General features: G+C 40.9%; 1 protein-coding gene across 1 annotated transcript; it reads right to left on the bottom strand.

Moving 5' to 3' along the window:
• Window positions 1-7675: 7675 nt before the first annotated feature.
• GRXCR2 (glutaredoxin and cysteine rich domain containing 2) lies at window positions 7676-22065 on the bottom strand. Its single transcript, XM_004384951.2, has 3 exons — window positions 21648-22065; window positions 14974-15201; window positions 7676-7858 (listed from the first exon to the last, which is right to left on the bottom strand). The coding sequence occupies exons 1-3, from the start codon at window positions 21981-21983 to the stop codon at window positions 7676-7678; spliced, it is 747 nt and encodes a 248-aa protein (XP_004385008.1). The 5' UTR covers window positions 21984-22065.
• Between the last annotated feature and the right edge of the window lie 306 nt (window positions 22066-22371).

Raw genomic sequence — 22371 nt, 5'->3', positions numbered from 1 at the left:
TTACATGAGAAACTATCTGTTCTGTAAGCCTTCACCTGAAGTACAATAAAATATTAAAAAAAAAAAAAAAAAAGAAGGAACTAGATAGAAGGTGGTCTCGCCTTATTTAAAATGTCTATCCCTGTGCAACAAATTATCCCCAAAACTTACTGGTTTAAAACAAAATCGATTATCTCACAGTTTATTATACTACAGGTCAGAGATCTGGGCACAGCTTAGCTGAGTGAATCTGGCTCAGGGTGTCTACAAGGCTTCAATCAAGGTGTCAGATAGCGTCGCAGTCATCTTGATCTCAACTAGAGAAGGAGCTCCTTCCAAGCTTATTCACGTGATTGTTGTCAGGAGTCAGTTCCTACAGGGTTGCTGACCTGAGGGCCTCAGCTGGCCAGAGGCTGCCCCCTGTTTCTTGCTATGTAGACCCCTCCAAAGGGCAGCTAACAATGTTGCAGCTTGCTTCATCAGGTGAGCAAGTGAGAAAAGTCAGCTAATTTTTATCTAAAAATGCCTTTATTTCACTCTCATTTTTTTTTTTTTACAGCTTTGTTGTTGTTAGGTGCCATTGAGTTGGTTCCAACTCACAGAGACCCCATGCACAACAGAACGAAACACTGCTTGGTCCTGCGCCATCCTCACAATCATTGCTATGCTTGAGCCCATCATTGCAGCCACTGTGTCAATCCATCTCATTGAGGGTCTTCTTTTTCACTGACCCTCTACTTTACCAAGCATGTTGTCCTTCTCCAGGGTCTGGTGCCTCCTGATAACATATCCAAAGTATATGAGATGAAGTCTCACCATCCTCGCTTCTAAGGAGCTTTCTGGCTGTACTTCCAAGACAGATTTGTTCATGCTTCCGGCAGTCCATGGTATATTCAGTATTCTGCAGCAATACCATAATTCAAAGACATCAATTCTTAAACAGCTTTTTCAAGATTAATTCACATGCCATACAATTTACCTATTTAAAGTGTATAATTCAATGGTTTTTGGTATGTTCACAGAATTGTGAAGCCATCATCACAATTTTGGAACATTTTCATCACTCCAAAAAGAAACTCCACATCCATTAGTAGTCACTCCCCATCTTTGCAACCACCTCCCCCAGCCATAGGCAATCACTAATCTACTTTCTGTCTCTAGATTTGCCTATTCTGTAATTTCATATAAATGGAATCATATAATAGATGCCCTTTTGTGTCTGGCTTCTTGCGCTTAGCATAATGTTTTCAAGGTTCGTCCATGTTGCAGCATGTATCAGTATTTCATTCTTTTTTTATTGCTCGATATTATTCCATTGAACCACATTTTTACCTATCAGTTGATGGACATTTAGGTTGTTTCTTTTGTTTTTTTTTATTATGAATAAAGCTGCTATGGACTTCTTGTGTCTTTGCACATTGTCTGACATATAGGAGGCTTTTAAAAAAATATTTAACACTTTGGGCCTAAAAGTAGTCATGGTCAATGATCTACTAGCCATTTATAGTTTAGTGTGAATTAATGATCCTAATTGCCTTAGAAATATCACTGATAACGGAAAAAGTGCTTGGGAGCTGGATGAAGCTGATGCTAAAAAACCGTATAAAAAAGAGGCTTACAGTGTCAAAGGAGATAAACTTTGATTCTGGATTTCTCAAGGCCTGATTTAACTGCTCCCTCTCCACCTCCCCCCTCCTCCTCCAAGCAATAAGGAAGTTCTACTGTTGTTATGATTCCAGGCCCTTTTTTCTCTGGGTTTTGTGTGTCCTTTAACACAAGCAGTAACTATATAGCATAATTATGACACGGACATAACTCCATTTCCCTCTCACATAATTGCTTGAGTGTGAACTCTCTATAATTACTGTGTTTAATTAGAAAATGAGGAAACGCAACTACTGAGGACAGGTGATAAAAAAAAAACAACTGCGAACACTTCTTCCAAATTTCCCTTTAGTATAAAATTCACTAGGATTAAGCTCTAGTGAACCACAGAGAATTTTTATAAATGTCACCAGCTCTGGTCTAAATCAATATGTTACCAGAGGCTTCATATTTGCAGAAGACTTAGAATAAGAACAACATCTTCTTTCCTGTGAATTTAAGCTTAATTGATAGTGTCTTTGGCCAATTCATTTGGAAAGGTAATGCATGGGTCACAAAGTTAATGCTAAACATGATTTTCAAATTTTTAAGTGTGCAACTTTCTCTTCAAAAGGCATCTTACCTGGAGGCCAAGATACAAACAGAAAAAAGCAGAGTTGTTCTCCGGGCAAAGGGTCAAGGCTTATGGACTCTGCCCTCTCCTCCCCACAAAACCCCCTAGACAGTCAGGGAGGTGAATTTATTGCCATTTCAAACCACACATGCCTTCCCAGAAGGGTAGAGTCTGTGGAAGGAAGCCTCTTGGGCTCTGTAGAACTTTGTGTGTGCAGGAGTAGGTAGGCCTTGAGGCTGAGCCACTTGGGAATAGAGGCCATAAAGATGAATTATTCTGCCTAACAGAGTAACAAAAACAGAGGGCAAATTGGAATGGCAAGGCAGAGAAAGGAGGAACCAGCAGGAGAGGGAAGCCCAGGTTCTAAGTGGCCAGCACAATCAGCAAAATAAGTCTTGCTAATTTGTTAAGTGGTCACATTTATTGTTGTTAGCTGCTGTGGAGTCATCCTTAACACGGGTGACCTCATGCACAACAAGATTAGGCCATTGTGATCCACAGGGTTTCATTGGCTGATTTGCAGAAGTAGATCACCAGACTTTTCTGCCTAGTCCATCTTAGCCTGGAAGCTCTGCTGAAACCTGTTCAACATCATAGCAACACACAAGCCTCTCCTGACAGATGGGTGATGGCTACTTGCAAGGTGCATTTGCCGGAAAGCAAACCCAGGTCACCTGCATGGAAAGCAAGAACTCTATCACTAGACCACCACTGCCCTCCGTTGTCACACTGCTATGGTGCAATATCATTATGATACAATACTAGCCCTCTCAACATCTCAACTTTCAGTGCAGTTTGTTACTCCCATAAAGGCCTAGTATGACAAGCTGTTTGTGGGATCACAGAAAGGGCCTATGTATTTAATCAGGGGGATGTGCATGGAGAGGAACAGCACGTGTGGGATTGAGTGATCATCAATAAACTGAATTAATTTATTGTTAGGATAATTCAGTGAGTTAATGAGTGTAAAGTTTTTCAAATAGTGTCCTTCACACAGTAAGGGTGATATGTGCTTATTGCATTAAATAAATAAATTCTGTAATACAGCCCCCAAACCAGGCCCAGCTAACCTGGCTAAGCCAAGGAATTTGAAGCTACCGGAGTAAGTAGCAAAGAATAATAATAGCATTCTCTTCAAATTGTAAGGCTTAATTCATTTATGATACTAACTGGACTTTCTAGACTGTAATCTCATCAACAAAAAATACCAAGTCTTTTTTCATCTTTGTATTCAGAGGACAAGTTACAATGCCTGGAACATAGCAGGAATCCAGTGAGTAATTGTTTAATGAATGAATGGGTAAATGTTACCCTACTTTAATACATGTATTTATTTTAAATTTTTTGAACTTTCAAAAGACATAGTATTATTTTAATCACAGTATCACTATGATGATATTTCTTTCATGTTTACTTCTGGCTCTGAACGAATTTTTGTAGTTTTAGGATTACCAGTTGGCTAACCTTGCCCTAAACTCACCCCTATCCCCCTATTGTACGTGGGGTCATTGAATTAAAACGGACTCTAGGGCACCTAACAGCAACAACAGCCCCGCCCAACCAACTGACAAATATTTGTGGTTCACAAATCAGGAAGTGGATATTTTAGTGCAACCTTATCTCCACTAGGAGGCAAACAACTCAGACGTTTCACGTACAGTGGGTCAGCAGCAATGTTTCTGGATACAAAGGACAATAGACAGACTCTGTAGCTCTACTTTCAAAGTATATCCATAATCCACTACTTTGCATCATTTCAGCTGATACTACACTGGTCCAAGCCAGCGTTAACTGTCACCAGGATTACTGTAATAGACTCCTAACTGGTCTCCCTGCTTCCACCCTCGTCTCGGAGTATCTTCTGTCAATACAGCAGCCAGAGTGGCCTGTTAAAACATAAATCAGGTCATGACCTTCCTCATCTCAGAACATGTAAATGACTTCCCATGTGTATTAGTTGGCATCCAATGAGGAAAACAGAAACCACTCTAAATATTTCCAATAGAGGAAACATAGGGAACTGATTATAATGATTACCAACTGTAGGAAGCCACTACCACCCCTAGGCTGGAGTACAAAAGGGAAAATGCTGCTACCCAGAACCTACAATCAGAGCCACTGAAGTGGCTACTGTTGGAGCGAGCTGCCTGAGCCAGCATTCCCAGCTGCTACGGCTGCCACAGCTGCCATGTGGGAAAGGCTGCCAGGAGTCTGGTTTTAAAAAGAGGAAGGCTTCCTCCTTCCCTTTTTTCAGTCTTCTGCCAGTATCCTTCACTGGCAGAACCCAACAGGAAGCCAGCAGGCAAGGAAGCCTGGGAAGTGTAGTTTGCAAGTGTCCTGCCCCAGCGGTAAAAGGTTTTAGAAGGGGGGTGTGTAGGGTTGACAGAAAACAGACATTCCCCACAGCAGTAGGATCTTAAACTGAAAATCCAAGTTCTTATAATGGCTTTGAAGGAATGTACCACACACACCCCATATTATATACACACACACCACTCCACCCCACCCCAAAAAGATCATATACACACCCCACACCACATGCACACACATACCCCACCCCCATACACACAACCAACACATACACACCACACGCACACATCATACACACTCACTACACCACACACTTACACATTAAATACACCCCTACACTTCTGATCTCATTTCCTGCTACTTGTCTTTTGTTCATTCAGTTCTAGCCACGCTGGCTTCTTCGCTGCTTTTCAGACATGCCAGGCTCTCCCTTCTATGAGTCTAGCACTTGCTATTTCCTCTGCCTGGAATAATCTTACCCCAGCTATCTTCACAGCTCAATCCTTTATCTCCTTTAGGCCTTTACTTAGCTGACACCATCTCAATGATGCCTTCCCTGTTAACTTGATTTAAAATTGTAACCCCTCCCAAACCCCTATCCCTCTTACTGATTTATTTTGCTTCAAAGCACTTATCACTTTCCAATACACTCTCCATTATACATAGTTTTATTTTCATATAAATGTATATATGTCATATATATGACTATATACATGTATGTATGTGTATATATATATATATGTATATATGTACATATATATATATCATTGTCTATATTCCCCACCAAAATGTAAGCTCCATGGGGGTACGATTTTGTCTCTTTTGTCTACTGATATATCCCCAGTGCTCAATAAATACATTTTGAATGAATAGATTAATGTAACTGTTAGTAGCTATATTATCACATGATGTAAAGCATTAAAGGCTCCTAAAAGCACGGATTAGGGAAAAGTAGCCAACAATGTTTACACTCCTTCTTCTTCTGGGAAGACTTCTTAACCCCACTAAGGCTTAATTAGGTGCCCTTTCTACGAGCTTCTCACCACCCATCTATCTGTTTGTAGTACTGTGGTGGCTTGTGTGTTGCTATGATACTAGAAACTATGCCACCAGTATTTCAAATACCAGTAGGGTCACCTATGGTGGACAGGTTTTAGTAGAGCTTCCAGACTAAGACAGACTTGAAAGAAAGTCCTGGTGATCTACTTCTGAAAATTGTGTTGTTGCTGTGTGCCATTGAGTCATCACAACAACATTGTTCAATCCTCTTGTTTTGGACACATCATCAGAAGGGATCAAACACTGGAGGAGGATATCATGTTTGGTGAAGCAGAGGGCAATGAGGGTGAAGAAGACCCTCGATGAGATAGATTGCAACAACAACCAAACAATGGACTCAAACATGCTGGTGGTTGTGAGGATGACACAGGATCAGGCAACATCTCATTCTATTGTACACGGGGTTGTTGTGAGTTGGAGTTACCTGACAACAGCTATCTATCACTATCTAGCTAGCTATTATCTGTCTATCTCTATGTGCTTTAAAGCACTATTCCCTATCCCAGCACTGTTGACACTGTATTGTAATTATCTGTTTATATGTCTGTCTTCTCCACTAAAACTGTAAGTTCCTTGAGATACCAAAGCAATGGCGCCCATCTGGGTAACACTGTACATCAAGCACCTAGATAAAATGTCCTGCGTGCAGTGGGCGCTCAAACAATACTTGTTGCCGAATGTTCCTGTCAGAAAACAGAAGAATACACTTAAGGGTCTCTCAACATCACTCCTTCCTCTGGTGTTCTGGAAAGCAGAAGATGGACTGTGATAAAATACAAAACAGAGGCAGGAGGAGTTAATTACAGATGCACAAAAAAACGGTGTGCAGTAGGAAGTCCTGGCTAACAGAGGATAGAAAAAATTATCATGGCTTTGAAAAATGTTTTAAATTGTTTTATTAGAAGTATTTATATTGCCTGAAAAGTATTCCATATGTTGAATCATTTTAACAGCTGAGTATTAGAGAATAACAAACAAATCATGAAAAATTATTGTTATTAAAATCAAAATAAATATCATAGAAAAGCAATCCATCTCAACAGATACAGATTTTACAGTGTTATTCTCAAGGGACATGGGGAGTGGGCATTAGAGCTATAAAAGTTCATTAACAGAAGTATTCTTTAATTTTATAACCAACTTTAAAAGGAAAGAATTAGCCTTACTATGTATATTTACAGTAGAAATATAATTTCTAAAAATCGGTTAGTTTTTCTTTTATATGTTTCCAACAGATACTTATAAAATACCCACAGTCCTTTATGAAGGGATCATGGCTAGATCTTAGACTCAAAATAGATTTATCTATTTGGTAATAATTCAGGGGCTGAAAGAAGTCAAATCACACATACATATTTAAGCACCAAACTTACCACAAATAGCTTTGACTTGGCTTATAACCTCAGTAGTTAGAGGCACACAGAAATGTTTTATCTCATCTTGCCCTGAAGAGGTAGCATTCCTCGCTGCCTGCATAAATATTACTCAAGCACATTAACCAGGAGAGACTCAGGACTTTGCAAGGAAGAGCCTCCTCAGTTTGTCTATCTTCAGTGTGAAGCATTTACATACTGTTTGCTTGCTGTGGCGTCCCCGATACCTTCAGCGCTGGATATGCCTTTCCTCTTCAGCTTAATTAGAAATTCAATTTGACCAATAGTGCTTTTAAATGTATCCTAAGCAACAGAGATTCAGATCATCAGAAACCTACCTTTTTATTCCTTTATCACTGCATAATTTTGCAAAGTAACTCCCAACCGGAAAACGCCTTCAATCTGCTGCTTGAACATTTATTTGTTCATTAGTGCAAGGAGAAAAATGAGCTAAGTGAAGTGAGATACATGTACGTGTCCCTGGAAGGATAATTTTAGAACCAGTTGCAAAGCAGACTCTAATTCGAAAATGCTCCTGCCACTTACAGCCCCATGGAGTTGTTACCAGCCTTATGAAATGTCATTTGAGTAATTGAATTTTGCCAGTGGTGGAAGTGACCGCAGCCACTCTGGCTTCCCTGCTGGGTGAGGTGGGGCGGGTAGGGGGGGCAGTTTATTAAAAGTAACGTAAAAGGGAGGGTGGGTGCTATAAAAGTAGATATGCAGAAGCCATGGGCTATTGATTGCAAATCTGGCAAGGCTGCAGGCCATTCTCGTTGCAGGCAGGACACCGCAGCGCCCGGTAGGACTCCTTAAACCTGTTGGCCAGCATGGAGAACTTGCTGCCGTGGCACAGAGAGCAGGTGGCACTGCCCGACCCTCTGCAGTGAAAACAGTTGTCCTGGGGAAGCACCCCTTCCTGAAAGAAACAGGTCAGCATTTAGTTATAGCAGTAGTTCACGTCCATCGCTCACATGCATGGCAAAATAGCAGTGGGCTGCAGCAAAACCTGGGCAGAATTAAAGGAAAATACTTCCTACAAATTCCAAGAGGGAACTGACCGAGAGAGCTGCAAACCACAGCAATTATAGCCGAGAGGATGTCTCTGATCCCTAAGACAGCATCCCCAGCCACCACTGCTTGCATTCCACTGTCTTATGTTCTTCAGAACCTTTGTCATCTCTGACATGTTATTTCTGTAAGCTCCTGTTGAATTGTGTTCCGCCAAAATGTGTGCTGGAATACTAACCGCTATACCTGTGGATGTAATCTGATCTAATGTAATGTAATCACTTTCCATATGCAATCTAATGTAATGGCATCAATCAGCTGAGGTCATACTAGGGTAGAGTGGATTCTAAATCTAATCACTTCTGAATTATACAAAGAGCAGCAGAGACCCAGAGATAAGTATGCACAAACAGGAGAAGACAAGTGCCACGTGAGGATTCTATACAAGCCAAGGAAGCAAAGAATGTCTGGGGCTACCAACAAGGAAAGAATTCACAAAGTTGAAACCCTGATTTGGGCTTTTAGCCTCCAAAACTGTTAGAAAATAAATTTCTGTTCTTCAAAATCACTTACTTGTGGTGTTTTTGTTACGGCAGCAATAGAAAACTAAGACAGCTCCATAAAGGCAAGGACTTTGTTTTCCTCGTTGCCAAATACTAATAATGAACACTTACAACATGCCTAATAGGCACCAAGTGCTCTTCTAAGAGCTTTCTGTGTGTCAATTTATCTAATCCTCACAACCCAATGAAATAGCATGAGGATTATCACCTTTACATAACTAAAATTCCAGAAGTTAGATAATTAGCCAAAAGTCACACAGTTTGGAAGAGGCGGAGGCAAGTTTTGATTCCAGGGAGTTGAGCACCAGAGTTCATGCTCTTAATGATTCTGTACATTGGCCCTCATTGTGGTCACCCGATAAGAGGTGCTCAACAGAGATTGTTTCTGTGACCAAGAGAAAAACTGAATGAATGAATCAATGTTAAATTCTTTCTAAGAGTAACTCTAAATTCTCACAGTACATTCTTTTTATTCTGTTTGAAAAATGTGGTTGTTGTTAGGTGCCACTGAGTCTATTTTGACTCATAGCAAACCCATGTGACAGAGTAGAACTGCTCATAGGGTTTTCTAGGCTGTGATCTTTATAGGAGCAGATTACTAGGTCTTTCTCCTGTGGAGCCACTGGGTGGGTTTGAACCACTAATATTTTGGTTAGCAGCTGAGTGCTTAACCATTGCCCCACCAAGGCTCTTTTGAAAACTGGTGAGGCCCAGCAATTAAGGGGCTCTGCATTCTGGACTCAGTGGCCTGGGACAGAGGCCTGCCTCTGACGTCACCTGTGCCCCTTGGATGATCCCTTAACCTTCCCAAATGTCAATCTCCTTACCTGTGAAATGGGGGTGATAATGTTTACTTCTCTGGGCAGCTGAAATATTGAGATAATATATGTAAATACCATAATATGTATAGCTGGCACATGATAGGCTCTCCCTAAAAATTAGTTTACTTCTAAGCCTTGACCATAAATCTCCAGTCCTCTACTCCCACTCTCCAGAAAATGCTCCTTGGCTATTGTCTTGCTCTTCCCCTAAAACATCTCAAGGAAATTGGCAACATTTGTACTGCTGATAGACTGTGAACCTTACAAGAAATCAGGGGCGACACCACATCAATGCCGGATTAATCCAGCATCAAGACTGTCCACTTCGCCTTCCAAGCGTCTCTCAAATCCATCCAATTTACTCCATCCCCACAACCAAAATCTTAGTTCAGGCGCCCATCAACTCTGGCATGGATCCAGTGTGGACCTCTGCCTCTACTCATACTGGATGTTCTTCCCACTGATGCCAATCTCATTAAATCGCTTGGCACATAGAAGGCATGCAAGAAACATTTGTTGAATAAGCACATGAATGAACTCACTCCTGCAAACTCTTTAATGAATGCTTGCCCTCCAGATAAACCCTCAGGATAAAACCCAATGTCCTTAGCTGATTTAAATCTTTAGTCACTTCTTCCTTAGGCCTCTCTGCACCTGGTCTCCAATGACCTTTGCCCACTCAACTCAGCCAGCTTCTACTTTTTGTCAGATGTCAGCATAGCAGGAGAACTTCCTGGATCAGAGGTCCCCTCCCACGACCTGGATACTGCCACCATCAGTGAGCTGAATACTCTACTGGAAGTTCCTGCTGACAAGACAGGAAGCTCTCTGGGCCAGTGCCTGTTCACCATTGCCTCCTCGTCACCAAGAGCGCAGTGCCTGGCACCATATTTCTTGTTCACATATTAGCTGAGTGAATAAACAAACAAAACAATGATATGTGGAAAGCCCTTCCTGTTCTTAAATTCTGGGAACTAAGAAGGCTGCTGAAGTCCACTGAGTAACTCCCCCAGCTACCACAGCTTTCTTTTACAACCTGAGAATAAAAATAATCTCTGAAAAGGGAGGCATACGTTCTGAAAACAATTCCATCATGTTGTAAAATGCCAAAGAAGTATTACATTTTATTTATTCTAGATTTAGGCAATGGAAGTGATTTCCCAACTGGCAAAAACTCAAATTATAGCTATGTAAACTTTTGTTAATATTTCATTGATCACTAACATATTGTAATGTTTTCTTCCCTGAAAGTATTCAAAATAAATATATTTGCCAGAATATTCTTAAAGCAAATTGCCGCAGTCCATTTTTCTGCCAGATCCATTATGTTTCATGTTTTGTACTTGATCCCAGTGAAATTTTAATAATAAAGTCAATGTTGCCAAAGAAAGTACAATAAAATCCTACCAAAATGCTATACATGAGATCCAAAATTTCAATTGCATAAAATGCTGGGTGAGATGCTGAGAGGTTAATAAAATGATCTGATGAGGTTGCTGCAGAGAATGAAAGCAAATTGTCAATCAAATTATATCTAATTCCTATGGTCATAGGCTATGTTATTAGGGATTTGACTGGAGTTTCCATTCTTGCCCTGGATTCTCACCCTTCCTCCAACCACTTACCCTCAACATGATCTTTTCAATCATTCAATTAATTCAACAAATATTTATTAAGCCCCTAGTCTATACAGTAAGAAGCCCTGGTGGCGCAGTGGTTAAGGGCTCGACTGCTAACCGAAAGGTCCACAGTTCATACCCACCAGCCCCTCTGCAGCAGAAAGATGTGGCAGTCTGCTTCTGTAAAGATTACAGCCTTGGAAACCGTCTGGGGCAGTTCTACTCTGTCCTATAGAGTCCCTATGAGTTGGAATTGACTCCACTGCAACAGGTAAGTCTATATAATACAGGCATGATATAAGCCTATTGTCTTCTACATGTAGTATTTTTTTTTAAGTCTTTTATTTAGTAGCAGGCCACAAAACATAGTTGTAGCATACAGCTTTCATTCTAGAATCCAAAAGACCCACTCAATCCACCTGTTACTAGCACAGTGACCTGGGAGCGGAGCCTTAGCTGTCTTTACAGACTCAGAGGCTTGTGTAACTCTAAAGATGGTAGCCGGCATCAATCTAGAGACTATATAGCAGAGTGGTGGAATTGGTAGTTAAATGCAACTAGGTTTGAGTACTGGCCCTAGTGACCTCTAGCAAGTTATTTAACCTCTCTAAACCTCAGTTTCCTCAACTGCACTACAGGACTATTAGTCACATCTACCTCACAAGGTCCTTCTTTTAGAGGATTAAGTGGACTACTGCATGCAAAGCACTGGGCATGGTACCTGGCTATCATGGAGCCCTCGTGGCGCAGTGGTTAAGAGGTTGGCTGCTAACCAAAAGGTCAGCAGTTGAAATCCACTAGCCGCTCCTTGGAAACCCTGTGGGGCAGTTCCACTCTGCCCTGTAGGGTCGCTATGAGTCAGAATCGACTCGATGGCAATGAGTTTTTTTTTTATCACTACTATTGTTGTTGTTGCTATTATGTCAAAGAGGAGATCACATAAAGCATGAAGAGGCCCAGGTGAAATCCCCTGAGCACAGAGCCAGGTTTTCTCCCCCTTCCATGTTTCACTGTAGCTCCATTCAATTATTCCTCTCCTTTTCTTTTATCGTTAATACAGAGGCTCAAGCATGGCCTGGCTTTAAGCCTTGCCCTGCTCTTTCATCAAGGTTCCTATTGCTTTCCTGTTTCATATAACAGAACAAAGAGCCTTTTGGTCAGAAGGGGCTCCTTGATGGTCTCCGACCCTCTCTTTTAGAATAAAACTTGTCCGGGCATTTACTGCATGAGGGATTGGGCAAAGAAATAGCAATTTAAAGTAGAGTTCAAAGGACAGGCAAGTGAAGTAAAATCTTTCATGGCAACCTTCTGCTGCACACCTCTGTCATGGTTTACAACATTACAGCAAAAAAGCACAGATTCCTCCAAATTGAATCTAAAGGTAATTGTCACATCAGGCCTGCTGTTGCTTTTTCATCAGGCCTGCAGTGTGACCTGCATTTTATTATGTCTGGTCCTCATCTGAAAATATATGCTCATAGAAGTTTCACTATGGTATGAGAAATAATAGAATTAAAGAATTTTAAAGGGGCAAGGTAACATTTTGGAGCAAAATGTCTTCTGCCTGCTGCCTTGCTAGGTTCTTGAGAGTGCTTTGTAGAAGACAAAGGCAGAAGGCTCTTTGGTCCCAAATTCCAACGTTCTTTCCACAAGCATTAACTAATACTTGTGAGCACCTATTATATGCCCATTATACTGAAACTACAGTGTTATGCCCAACATAAACATGTCCCCTGCTCTCACAGAGACTCAATCCTAGTAGAGGTGGGAGCAAACACTAGCCAAATAATCCCACAAATAATGTAAGACTGCCACTGTGAGGAGAGTGTGTGGTGCTCTGATGCAAGTCTCTGAGAAGTGATGCCTCCACTGACATCTGAGGGGCTAGAGGCAAGAGGTAGGAAAACTTGGGGAGATTTCTGGGCAGAGGAATTTACCTTTGGCAGGAAAGAGCAAGGAACATATGAAGGACAGGTAGATGGGCAGTATGCCTGGGGCAGAAAGTGAAGGGCAATGTGTAAGAGATGAGGCTGGAGGGGTCAGCAGTGGCCAACACCTTTCTAGAACAAGTAAGGTGTTATGACTTTATCCTAAGCAATGGGAGGCCTTTAAAAGCTTAGTGGTAAGGGGGTAGAGGGGTAGGCAAAGATGATACAAGATTAGATATGCATTTCAAAAAGATCTTAGAGCGTGAGATCAGATTGGAAAGAGACACCAGTGGAAGTGAGCAGACCTTCAAGAGTCTTTTGCTGGGATTCAGGTTGCTAGTGTTCCAGTAAGGGGTAAGAGGAAGGAGGAGGAGGAGGGCTAGGAGAGAAAAAAAGTAAATTCTAGAGAAGTTGTCGAGAAACAGGTGAATTTCTGAAATTAGAAAGATGAGTTAATAGGAAGTCTTTGGCACCTTTGGCTTAGGGCCCTCACTCAAAGCCAGGCCATGACTTTCCCACCTCTCAAATGGGAAGAAGACTTTGGCTAATTTTGCTAAGCCACCCATGGGAGATGAAAGTGAGTCCCACAGAAAGCTTCAAGTCCCAAGAAATAGAATTCAAATAAAGATAAAATTCATTTCTGTAGCAACTCAAGCTTTTAATCTTTTAGTTTAAATTCATCAAAATTGCTTCCTCCACTGCCAACTCCCACACTGAACTAATATCAGCCCCTTTCCTCCTTGGTCATGGGGCCATCTGAGCAACAGTTTCCAAGGTGGGGAGTGCACACCTCTGAGGAGGGTAGGGGAAAAATATGAGAATTTGTATTTACACTTAGGAGCCCTGGTTGCACAGTGGTTAAAGCACGTGGCTGTTAACCGAAAGGTTGGCAGTTCGAACCCACCCGCCGCTCTGTGGGAGAAAGATGTGGCACCGCACTCTGCTTCTATAAAGATTACAGCCTTGGAAACCCTATGCGGCAGTTCTACTCTTTCCTATGAGGTCGCTATGAATCACAGATGACTCAATGGCAGTGGGTTTATTTACATTTACTTTTATCTAAAAATACAAAAGAAATTAAGCTTTAATAATATTTTAGAAAGAAGTTGTTAAGCTAATTTTTAATACACTAGTTTACACTGGTGCCCTCACTAAGTCAGGAGGCAGTCACTAGACAAGTGTAGGACCCAAGGGACCCTAGAACAAGCATAGATGTTCAATAATAACTCAACGGGGTTGATAGTGGTGTACCAACTCACTTGCTCACTTTCAGCATACTGCATTTTACTTGTGCCTGGCCAGGTGGGTTTACAAATGATACTACTTAGTTTTAACCAAGCTAACTCCTACAAAATGAACATGTGGCTTTGCAAGATTTCTTCAAGGAAACTGTGCATCAAGAATAGCACAGATAACAGAAGCATAAGCAAGCCCATAAAGAAAAGGCAGAACTGATTTTTTCATTTCTAGAACGAACGGTTCATAAGCCACTTTGCAAAATGAAAACAATAAATATCTCATCAGATCTCAAAAGAAGTCAGTCAAAAAAAATTAAAAATTATGCCTGAGATAAGCTTTAAACCTTAAACCAAAAATATCTCCTGAAGTCTTCTATAAACCAAACAATAGTTTCACTTAATTGATAAGGAATATCTACCTTGAACATTGTGCTCTTTTAAGATCTATCTCTATAGGATAAAACTGATGACAGCAACTCAAAAGATTAGATAGGAAACTTTAGAGAGCAGTGAGTAAATGTTATTAGTGGAGGAACAAGTCAGAAAAGGAGGGTAAGAATGGTTGTGCAACTCAAAGAATGTAATCAGTGTCACTGAGTTGTATATGTAGAAATCATTGAATTGGTGTATGTTCTGCTGTGCATATTCTCAACAACAACAAAAATTTAAAAAATTACAAAACATTTCAAAATTATGAGTATTTGAAATATGGGTTTATAACCTCTGTTGTTAACGTACCGCTAAATACAATAAACTTTAAATTTTCTCAATGTCTTTAACAACCAGACATCTTCAGTATTCATATTTGATTTTTTTTTACTTAAGGAGTACACAGTGAGGCCACTTGGACACACCTGTGCATACTGGTTATGGGGAAACGTGCTTTCCATCTCCGGCAAAGGCCCATCATTCTGGTCGCTGACTCCATAGTTTTCTTCTTTGTTCATCAGAGACTCTTGCTCAGCCTCGTCTTCCTTCTGGAGAATTTTCCTCATGAAGTCTTTCTTGTCCATTGGGGTTCGAATGATTTTCAGGTTATTCGTGTAGATGATTATCTTTCCAAAATCTATAATAGGTGGGGGCTAGAGAAATGGAAAAAAAGCATGAAACCTTCACTACTAATCACCAAATACAGCAAGGAATTTCTACTATCCAGTACCTGTGAGCCCATCAGACCCCAAAGCTACGGTTCACTCTGTGGTTTGTTTGTTTGCTGTGGAAGCCATGAAAGCAGCCTCCTTCTTCCTGTTGATGGGAAGCAACCAAAGCTAAACTACTCATATAACTAGAGTGTACGAGTCTGGAGGCAAGGTCCAGAGCTTTTATTCCTACTACATACCATAGCAGCTCATGCAGGGCTGGACACAACGAGAGCTTAATAAATGCAAAAGAACCCCCTCCCCTTTTTTTGGTAATTATATCTCCAAAATGTTTTCTATGAATAAGTAACCATTTTTTTGAACACTATTTGTATGTTAGGCATGGTGCTAAGCATTTTACAAAGACTACCTCACTTAATCTCCTCAACATCCCTAGATTGCTGTTGCGACCTCACGTGACAGAGTAGAACTGCCCCATAGGATTTTCTAGGCTGTGATATTTACGGGAGCAGATCACCAGGTCTTTCTCCCATGGAGCCTCTGGGTGGGTTCGAATCGCCAACCTTTCAGTTAGCAGTCAAGTGCTTGTCTGTTGTGCCACTAGGCTCCTATCCCTAGGGATAGATGCTATGATTTCCACATTTCACACGTGAGGAAACCGTGTCTCAGTGGGTTTAAGTGCCTCTCTCAAGGTATTAGAGTTACTCAGTAACTGCAGCTAGGATTTGAACCCGAGTCGGTCTCATTCTAAAGACCATATTCTTAACACCTACCCTACAGTAAGTGCTTGACTACTAACCAAAAGGGTGGCAGTTCAAACCCACCAATAGGTACCTCATAAGAAAGGCCTGGTGATCTGCTTCTGAAGTGACAATCATGAAAAATCTATGGAGAACAGTTCCACTCTGACACACATGAGGCTACCATAAGTCAGAGTTGACTCAATGGCAACTGGGTTTACCCTACACTATCACGAGCTTTTTTTTCCTCCAAAAAAATATAGGACCAAAAAGTACAGATTCTTTTTAGGAGAATTATTATGAATGCTTTTTTTAATTGATATATACTCATTGTAACCTGTTTTTTTCATTATTCATAGAATGTGAAAATCTTTTTGTGGTAATAAATATACCTCTAAAGCGTTATTATTAATAACTTACATTCCCTTGTATGAGTTTACCATGTGTTACTAAATCATTTTGTATATTTACAAAATAAATTTTGGGAATGCTATAATACAGTAGCAAAGCATGGGGAGTAAATGGTCAAGGGTTACTTGACCAAGAACACATATTTTTACACAGAGTTGGGACAGCTTTGAGGGAAACAGCACTGCATCCCAACTCTACTGTTCACCTACTGTGAGAAATAGGACAGTCATTTAGCCTCTCGGAACCTCAGTTTGCTCATCTACAAACGGGTTGACATCACCTGGCAGGTACCACCATAGCCCTACTAGTTATTGAAATATCAAGATAATTCTATACTGGTTGGTATGAAGTGCCCTCCTGTTACCCCGGATCCCCCTCAGGGAGTCTCTAATATCCCCCAAACCGGAACCTAACCAATTGCTGCTGAGTCGATTCCAACTGATGGCAACACCATGTGTTGCAGAATAGAACTGCCCTCTGATGTTTTAGAAGCATATCGGCAGGCCTTCCTTCGAGGCACTTCGGGTGGGTTCGAACTACCCATCTTTCCGTTAGTAGCTGAGTATGCAACCGTTTGCTCTACCCATTAATTTAAGACTTAATGCTTGTAACCACAGGTCTCAGGACCCTGCTCCACCATTCTGCCAACTTCCACGCTAATTGGGTCATGTCCCTGTGGTTAAATATTTTGACCCTCATCCCTGAAACTAACCATATCAACTTCTGGGGGTGGAGGTGCTATGAAGAATATACAAACAGGATATGCAAAATCTGAAGCTACTATGAAAATGGTAGGGATTGTTGCTGTTGTTATTATTAAAAAAAAATTCTTCTATAATGCACACACAATCATGCTATACAACTAAATACCTCAACATATATTTTGCTCTCCTTATAGAACTATATGTTGTTGTTGTTAGGTGCTATAGAGTCAATTTCTAACTCATAGCAACCTCCTGTGACAGAGTAGAACTGCCAGCATAGAGTGTTTTAGGTTGTAATCTTTACAGAAGCAGATCTCCAGGTCTTACTCCCATGGGGCCGCTGGGTAGGTTCGAACCACCAACCTTTTATTTAGCAGCTGAGCACATGGCTCCTTATAGAACTATATACTAAAACCAAACCCATTGCTGTTGAGTCGATTTCAACTCATAGTGATCCTATAGGCCAGAGTAGAACTGCCCCATAGGGTTTCCAAGGAGTGGCTGGTAGATTTGAACTGCCGATCTTTTGTTAGCAGCCAAACTCTTAACCACTGCACTACCAGGGCTCCATTAACCTATGTGAATCTATTTAGATGCTACAGGTAAGCAGTTTCCTATGTAAAGTCCTCATGTCTTCAGTCAGGACCTCCTGGTTTGAGCAGAACCTCAATGTTTTGGTTCCCTTCCATGAAACACCCGTGGAGATTTCAATAATCATGTATTAAGCCACAAGCTTCCTATCTGGCCCTGTCTTCTCTCCCTCTCTTCAAGGGATCATGTGGCAGCTTCCATTTCCTATTGTTTTATGCACACTGGATTCCTATTTCACACTCTGGACTATCAGTTTCTGAACATCAGAAGATAAGAATGGTGGTACTTTTGGAAGGTTCCATTTCCACTTCCAGTGATGGCCAGAGAGGTTCAGTTACTAGGGAGCTTTTCCGCATCTACAGCTGGTTATTTCAAGGCAAAACTCTCAATATGCTAAAAGAATCTCCTGGTCCAACCCCCTGCCTCTAAGTAGGCCAATGTCTAAGACACCCAGGATAGTACATTTATTTTTAATGTTCTCCAAGGATGGAGAGTCCCAAATCACCTTTCGATGTGTTTAAATTTCAGCCACCCTGACAGCCAAGTTCTTCCTTGTGTCTAAGGAAACTCTCTGGGTGTAACTAAAGTTCACATTATCTGGTTACATCCAATTGCCCATGAGGAACACCCACTCTTACATTACAGAGGACCAGGAATTTTTCGTTTCCTTCCATAGTGCTGGGAATGGTGACATATATGACTGAGCATTTGTAAATACTGTGGTAGTGGTGGCAACGTGCCTGGAGATAGCTATTCAGCCACCTTTGAAAAGCTCTGCTTTGTATGCAGAAATGCCTTATTGGTTGCTAGAAGCTCAATGGGCTTTGGAGTCAGACAGACCTGAGCTCGAATTTTATTCAAATGTTATTTGACAGCTGTGTGATATTTGCAAGTTATTTAAACCTCTGTGACCTTCCATTTTTCCAATTTATGAAACGTTCGTAGAATTGTTGTGAAGATGAGAGTATATGATATGTATAAAGTGGGTGTTCAGTTCATGTTACCTTCTTTCCTTTTCCCTTCTCCTATACTATAACCTTATAAACTTCAATCAATTTTAATTCCTTGAAATGTCTTATTTGTTTCTAATCACTTTCTTTATTCACCACATTTAAAAGAAAAAAAGATTCAACATTTATCTGATAGAAATCTGGTTACGATCACGACAGTCACTAATATTTACTGAGCAGTTCAATGTGCCAAGCACAACGCCAAGTTTTGTTTTTTGTTTTTAATTTATTATCTTTTTTAAGCACCACAACAACCCTCTTAAGTAGGTACTTTCATTACCCTCATATTACAGAGGATGACTTAGAAGCTCAGAAGGGTTTAGTGACTTGGCCAAGCTCACACAGTAAGTAGGTAGAAATGGACATCAAACCCAGGTTTGTCTGACTTCAGCGCCCTTGCCTCCAATCATTGCGCCCAGCTGCCTCCCAATATGGCCCTATAGCTAGTAATTAAACCAAACCAAACCCATTGTCGTCGAGTCAATTCCAACTCATGGCAACCTCATGTATTACAGAGTAGAACCAGTCCACAGGATTTTTTTTGGCTGTAATCTTTACAGAATCAGATTGCCAGGCCTTTCTTCTGTGGTGCAGCTTGGTGGGATCGAACCACCAAACTTTAGGTTAATAGTCAAGTGCAAACTGTTTGCACTACCCAGGGGTTATTTTACAATTAAGGAGCCCTGGTGGCACAGTGGTTAAGCACTTGGCTACTAACTGAAAGGTGGGTAGTTTAAACCCACCAGCTGTTCAGCAGGAGAGATAGGTGGCAGTCTGCTTCCTAAAGATTTACAGCCTTGGAAACCCCATGGGCCAGTTCTACTCTGTCCTATAGGGTCGTATGAGTCAGAAATGATTCAACAGCATTGAGTTTTGGGTATTTTACAATTGCATGCTATTGCAAAATCATGACCTCCCATCTCTTATTTGCTTTGCTTTTTTCATAAATACCACATTGACAACCTTGTTTCAGTGAGTGGAACTCCATGAATCCATCCTGGCTAAGGTTGGATACGGCTGGCTAAGATTGGGACGTGGCATTTGATCAGGAACAAAGAAAGCAAGGATTACTGGACTAAGCAGGAATCAAATATTCAACATGGCCTCAAAAATACTGTGTTTTGACAACGAAACCATGCTACCAGACTCATTCATCTAATTTTATAAAAGTTTTGCTGATCCATGTTGAACTGTACATTTACATAGATGTCAAATTTGACACACAACTTATGAAGGTCAAGCAGTTCAGTATTATCTACTGTGGCCTGATACAAGGCTTGTATGAACAACTTTGTAAATTCTGAACCGACAAATAAAATAGAGTTAAAAAGAAACACTCTAAATACAAGACATAGCCAAGTACTCAGCACTCAGTAAATGGTAGCTATTATTGTTGTCATCTTGATTACCATGTAATAAACTTACTTTCTAAAAAAGGACTTGCCATAGGGCAAAAAGCATGGGGAACCAGAATACCCGGATTCTTATCTTAACTCTGCACTTAATGGCTCTGTAATATTGGGTGGCTCCCTTAACAGCTTGCTACTGAATCCTCATCTGTAAAATGAGAATGACCATACTCTGCCTTTCTCCCCAAGGTTGTGGTGAAGACATTTGAAGATAGTGTGTGAAAGTGCTTAGCAATGCATAAGGCACTCCAGTAATATGAGGGGTTATTAATTCCAGCTCCCTTTAATATCAGAGAATCAGAGTATTATCTTTGATAAATGCATACATGCCCAAAATTACACTTTTACCAATGCCAGCAAGGCCAATACATTTGTCTGCAATAGATGTATTGCCTGTTTCCTTAGGAAGTAACAATAAAAATAATTAGGGAGTAATTATCTGAATTTCATACTTTAAAGATGAGAACATATCCTAGTGTGCTATTCATTAATAACCTAGTATGATATATAATTGTATTTAATCTAAAAAAACAAAAAGACATTCAAGGGCCCACTGGAAACAGTGCATATACCTATCTCTTATTAGTTTTTGGAAATCAGTGAATATTTTCCAGATTCTTCTAGCTTAAAATGAAATCGTGTATGAGCTTTTTATTATTCATGGTATGGGGGGTGGTATATAATTAAAATTCACAGATAATGTACTTGCTTCAATTCAACTATTAGCTCAAACTTCTTCCCCAAGTAACATTTCCTCTGGTTGATTTGTTTTTCACGATCTCTTCCCAGGACTCCTACTAGTGTTCATGTTAATAAGCCGTGGAAAGGTAAATAAATAAACATATTTAAAAGCAGGCAGCAGGAGGGAGATAGGAAAAAACGCAGCATGTGGATAAACCACAAACTGGGTAACCTGTCGCAGAATAATGGGCTGGAGTAAAATGACCACCTTCAAACACTGAGCTCTTTCAGCAAACAAAAGGACCCGCTACCACATAAATTTCTAAAACAGCAGTCTGACAACCTGAAAAACCACTGCACTTTGATTTCATTTACCTACCAAGAGAACCAGCCAAAGACCCAATAACAATTTATTACCCTGGATGAAATTCGAATACTATATATGCTCATGGCATTTTCAAAACATTCTCAATAAGTATGTTATTCTTGTCGCAGAAATATTATTCTATACCAGCTTCCCATTTGGTGCACCTATAGCTCTGGTTGATACCTGAGCATGAGCAAGGTACAAATCTGAAGTATTTGGATGATTCTTTAAACACACATGGGGTTGCCATGAGTTGGAAGAGACTCAACGGCAACTGGCTTAGAAGGAAGTCCTGGTAATCTACTTCCAAAACTCAGCCAATGAAAACCCTATGGATCACAAGAGTCCTATCCCCAACTGATCATGGAGATGGCACAGGACAGGGCAGCAGTTCTTTCCATTGTACACGGGGTCACCATAAGTCAGGGACCCACTCGACGGCAGCTAACAACAACAACTAAACTCATTTTAGGCAGTGCTACCCATAAAGCTTACCCACCGTGCACCATACCAACCTTATGGTCATTCATCTTGAAATCACTGAAGAGAGGCTGGCTGCCCGCCAAGGTGTAGGCACTGCCCTCCCTGAACACACTGATCCTTTGAGCAGTCAGCTTAGGGGAGTACAGTTGGGGTTTGGGGGCTTCCCCAGACCCATAAACACCATCCATTGGTTCGAGGGACTCTTGGAGAAAACTGTGAGGGTATTCCTCCTTTGGCGACTGTAATTCCTGCCCGTCCTCAAAGACCTGCTTCAGCACTCGGCCACTGTAGGAGGAGGAGATCTTAAACCGCACTTTCCGGGATTTGCCGTCACTCTTTTGGTTCAGCTTCTTCCCAGGGTCCTCCATCAGCAGAAAATTCACCCTGTGGTTTCCAGGATTCAGTGTAGCCGGTGAAACTTGGGGCTCTGAGAAAAAGGCATTTTATTTTCTCTCCTCATGTGTATAATTAATTCAAGTTGGTGCTGGGGTATGCTCAGTTTACAGCAACTGACACCCACAAATTAAATATTGATAGACCTTCATGAAAAGGCAGGCTATTGTGGGTTTATGGGGTGGATGGAGCATGAGACAAGATTGGATTCCCTCCTAATCCCAGACTCACCCATATAGTCACCCCTAAACTTTACTTTTCTTAACCTGAGGATGAGTGAGTTTATTTGGACTGAACAAGTATCAATTCAATAAGGATCAGATATTCAATCAGTTAGCAAGTGTCTTGTGATTGTTACCAATA

This window comes from Trichechus manatus, unplaced genomic scaffold, assembly GCF_000243295.1.
Source record: "Trichechus manatus latirostris isolate Lorelei unplaced genomic scaffold, TriManLat1.0 scaffold00130, whole genome shotgun sequence".
Taxonomy (NCBI): Eukaryota; Metazoa; Chordata; class Mammalia; order Sirenia; family Trichechidae; genus Trichechus; species Trichechus manatus.
This window is presented reverse-complemented; position numbering and strand designations above follow the sequence as displayed.

What these genes read in the sequence shown, in the direction of transcription:
- GRXCR2 (XM_004384951.2), bottom strand. Translation starts at nt 21,983, where the DNA reads ATGGAGGACCCTGGGAAGAAGCTGAACCAAAAGAGTGACGGCAAATCC. An exon ending in TCAAGATGAATGACCATAAG is followed by an intron (nt 15,202 to 21,647) that starts GTTGGTATGGTG and finishes CCATTTCTCTAG; the next exon opens with CCCCCACCTATTATAGATTT. An exon ending in CCCATAACCAGTATGCACAG is followed by an intron (nt 7,859 to 14,973) that starts GTGTGTCCAAGT and finishes TGTTTCTTTCAG; the next exon opens with GAAGGGGTGCTTCCCCAGGA.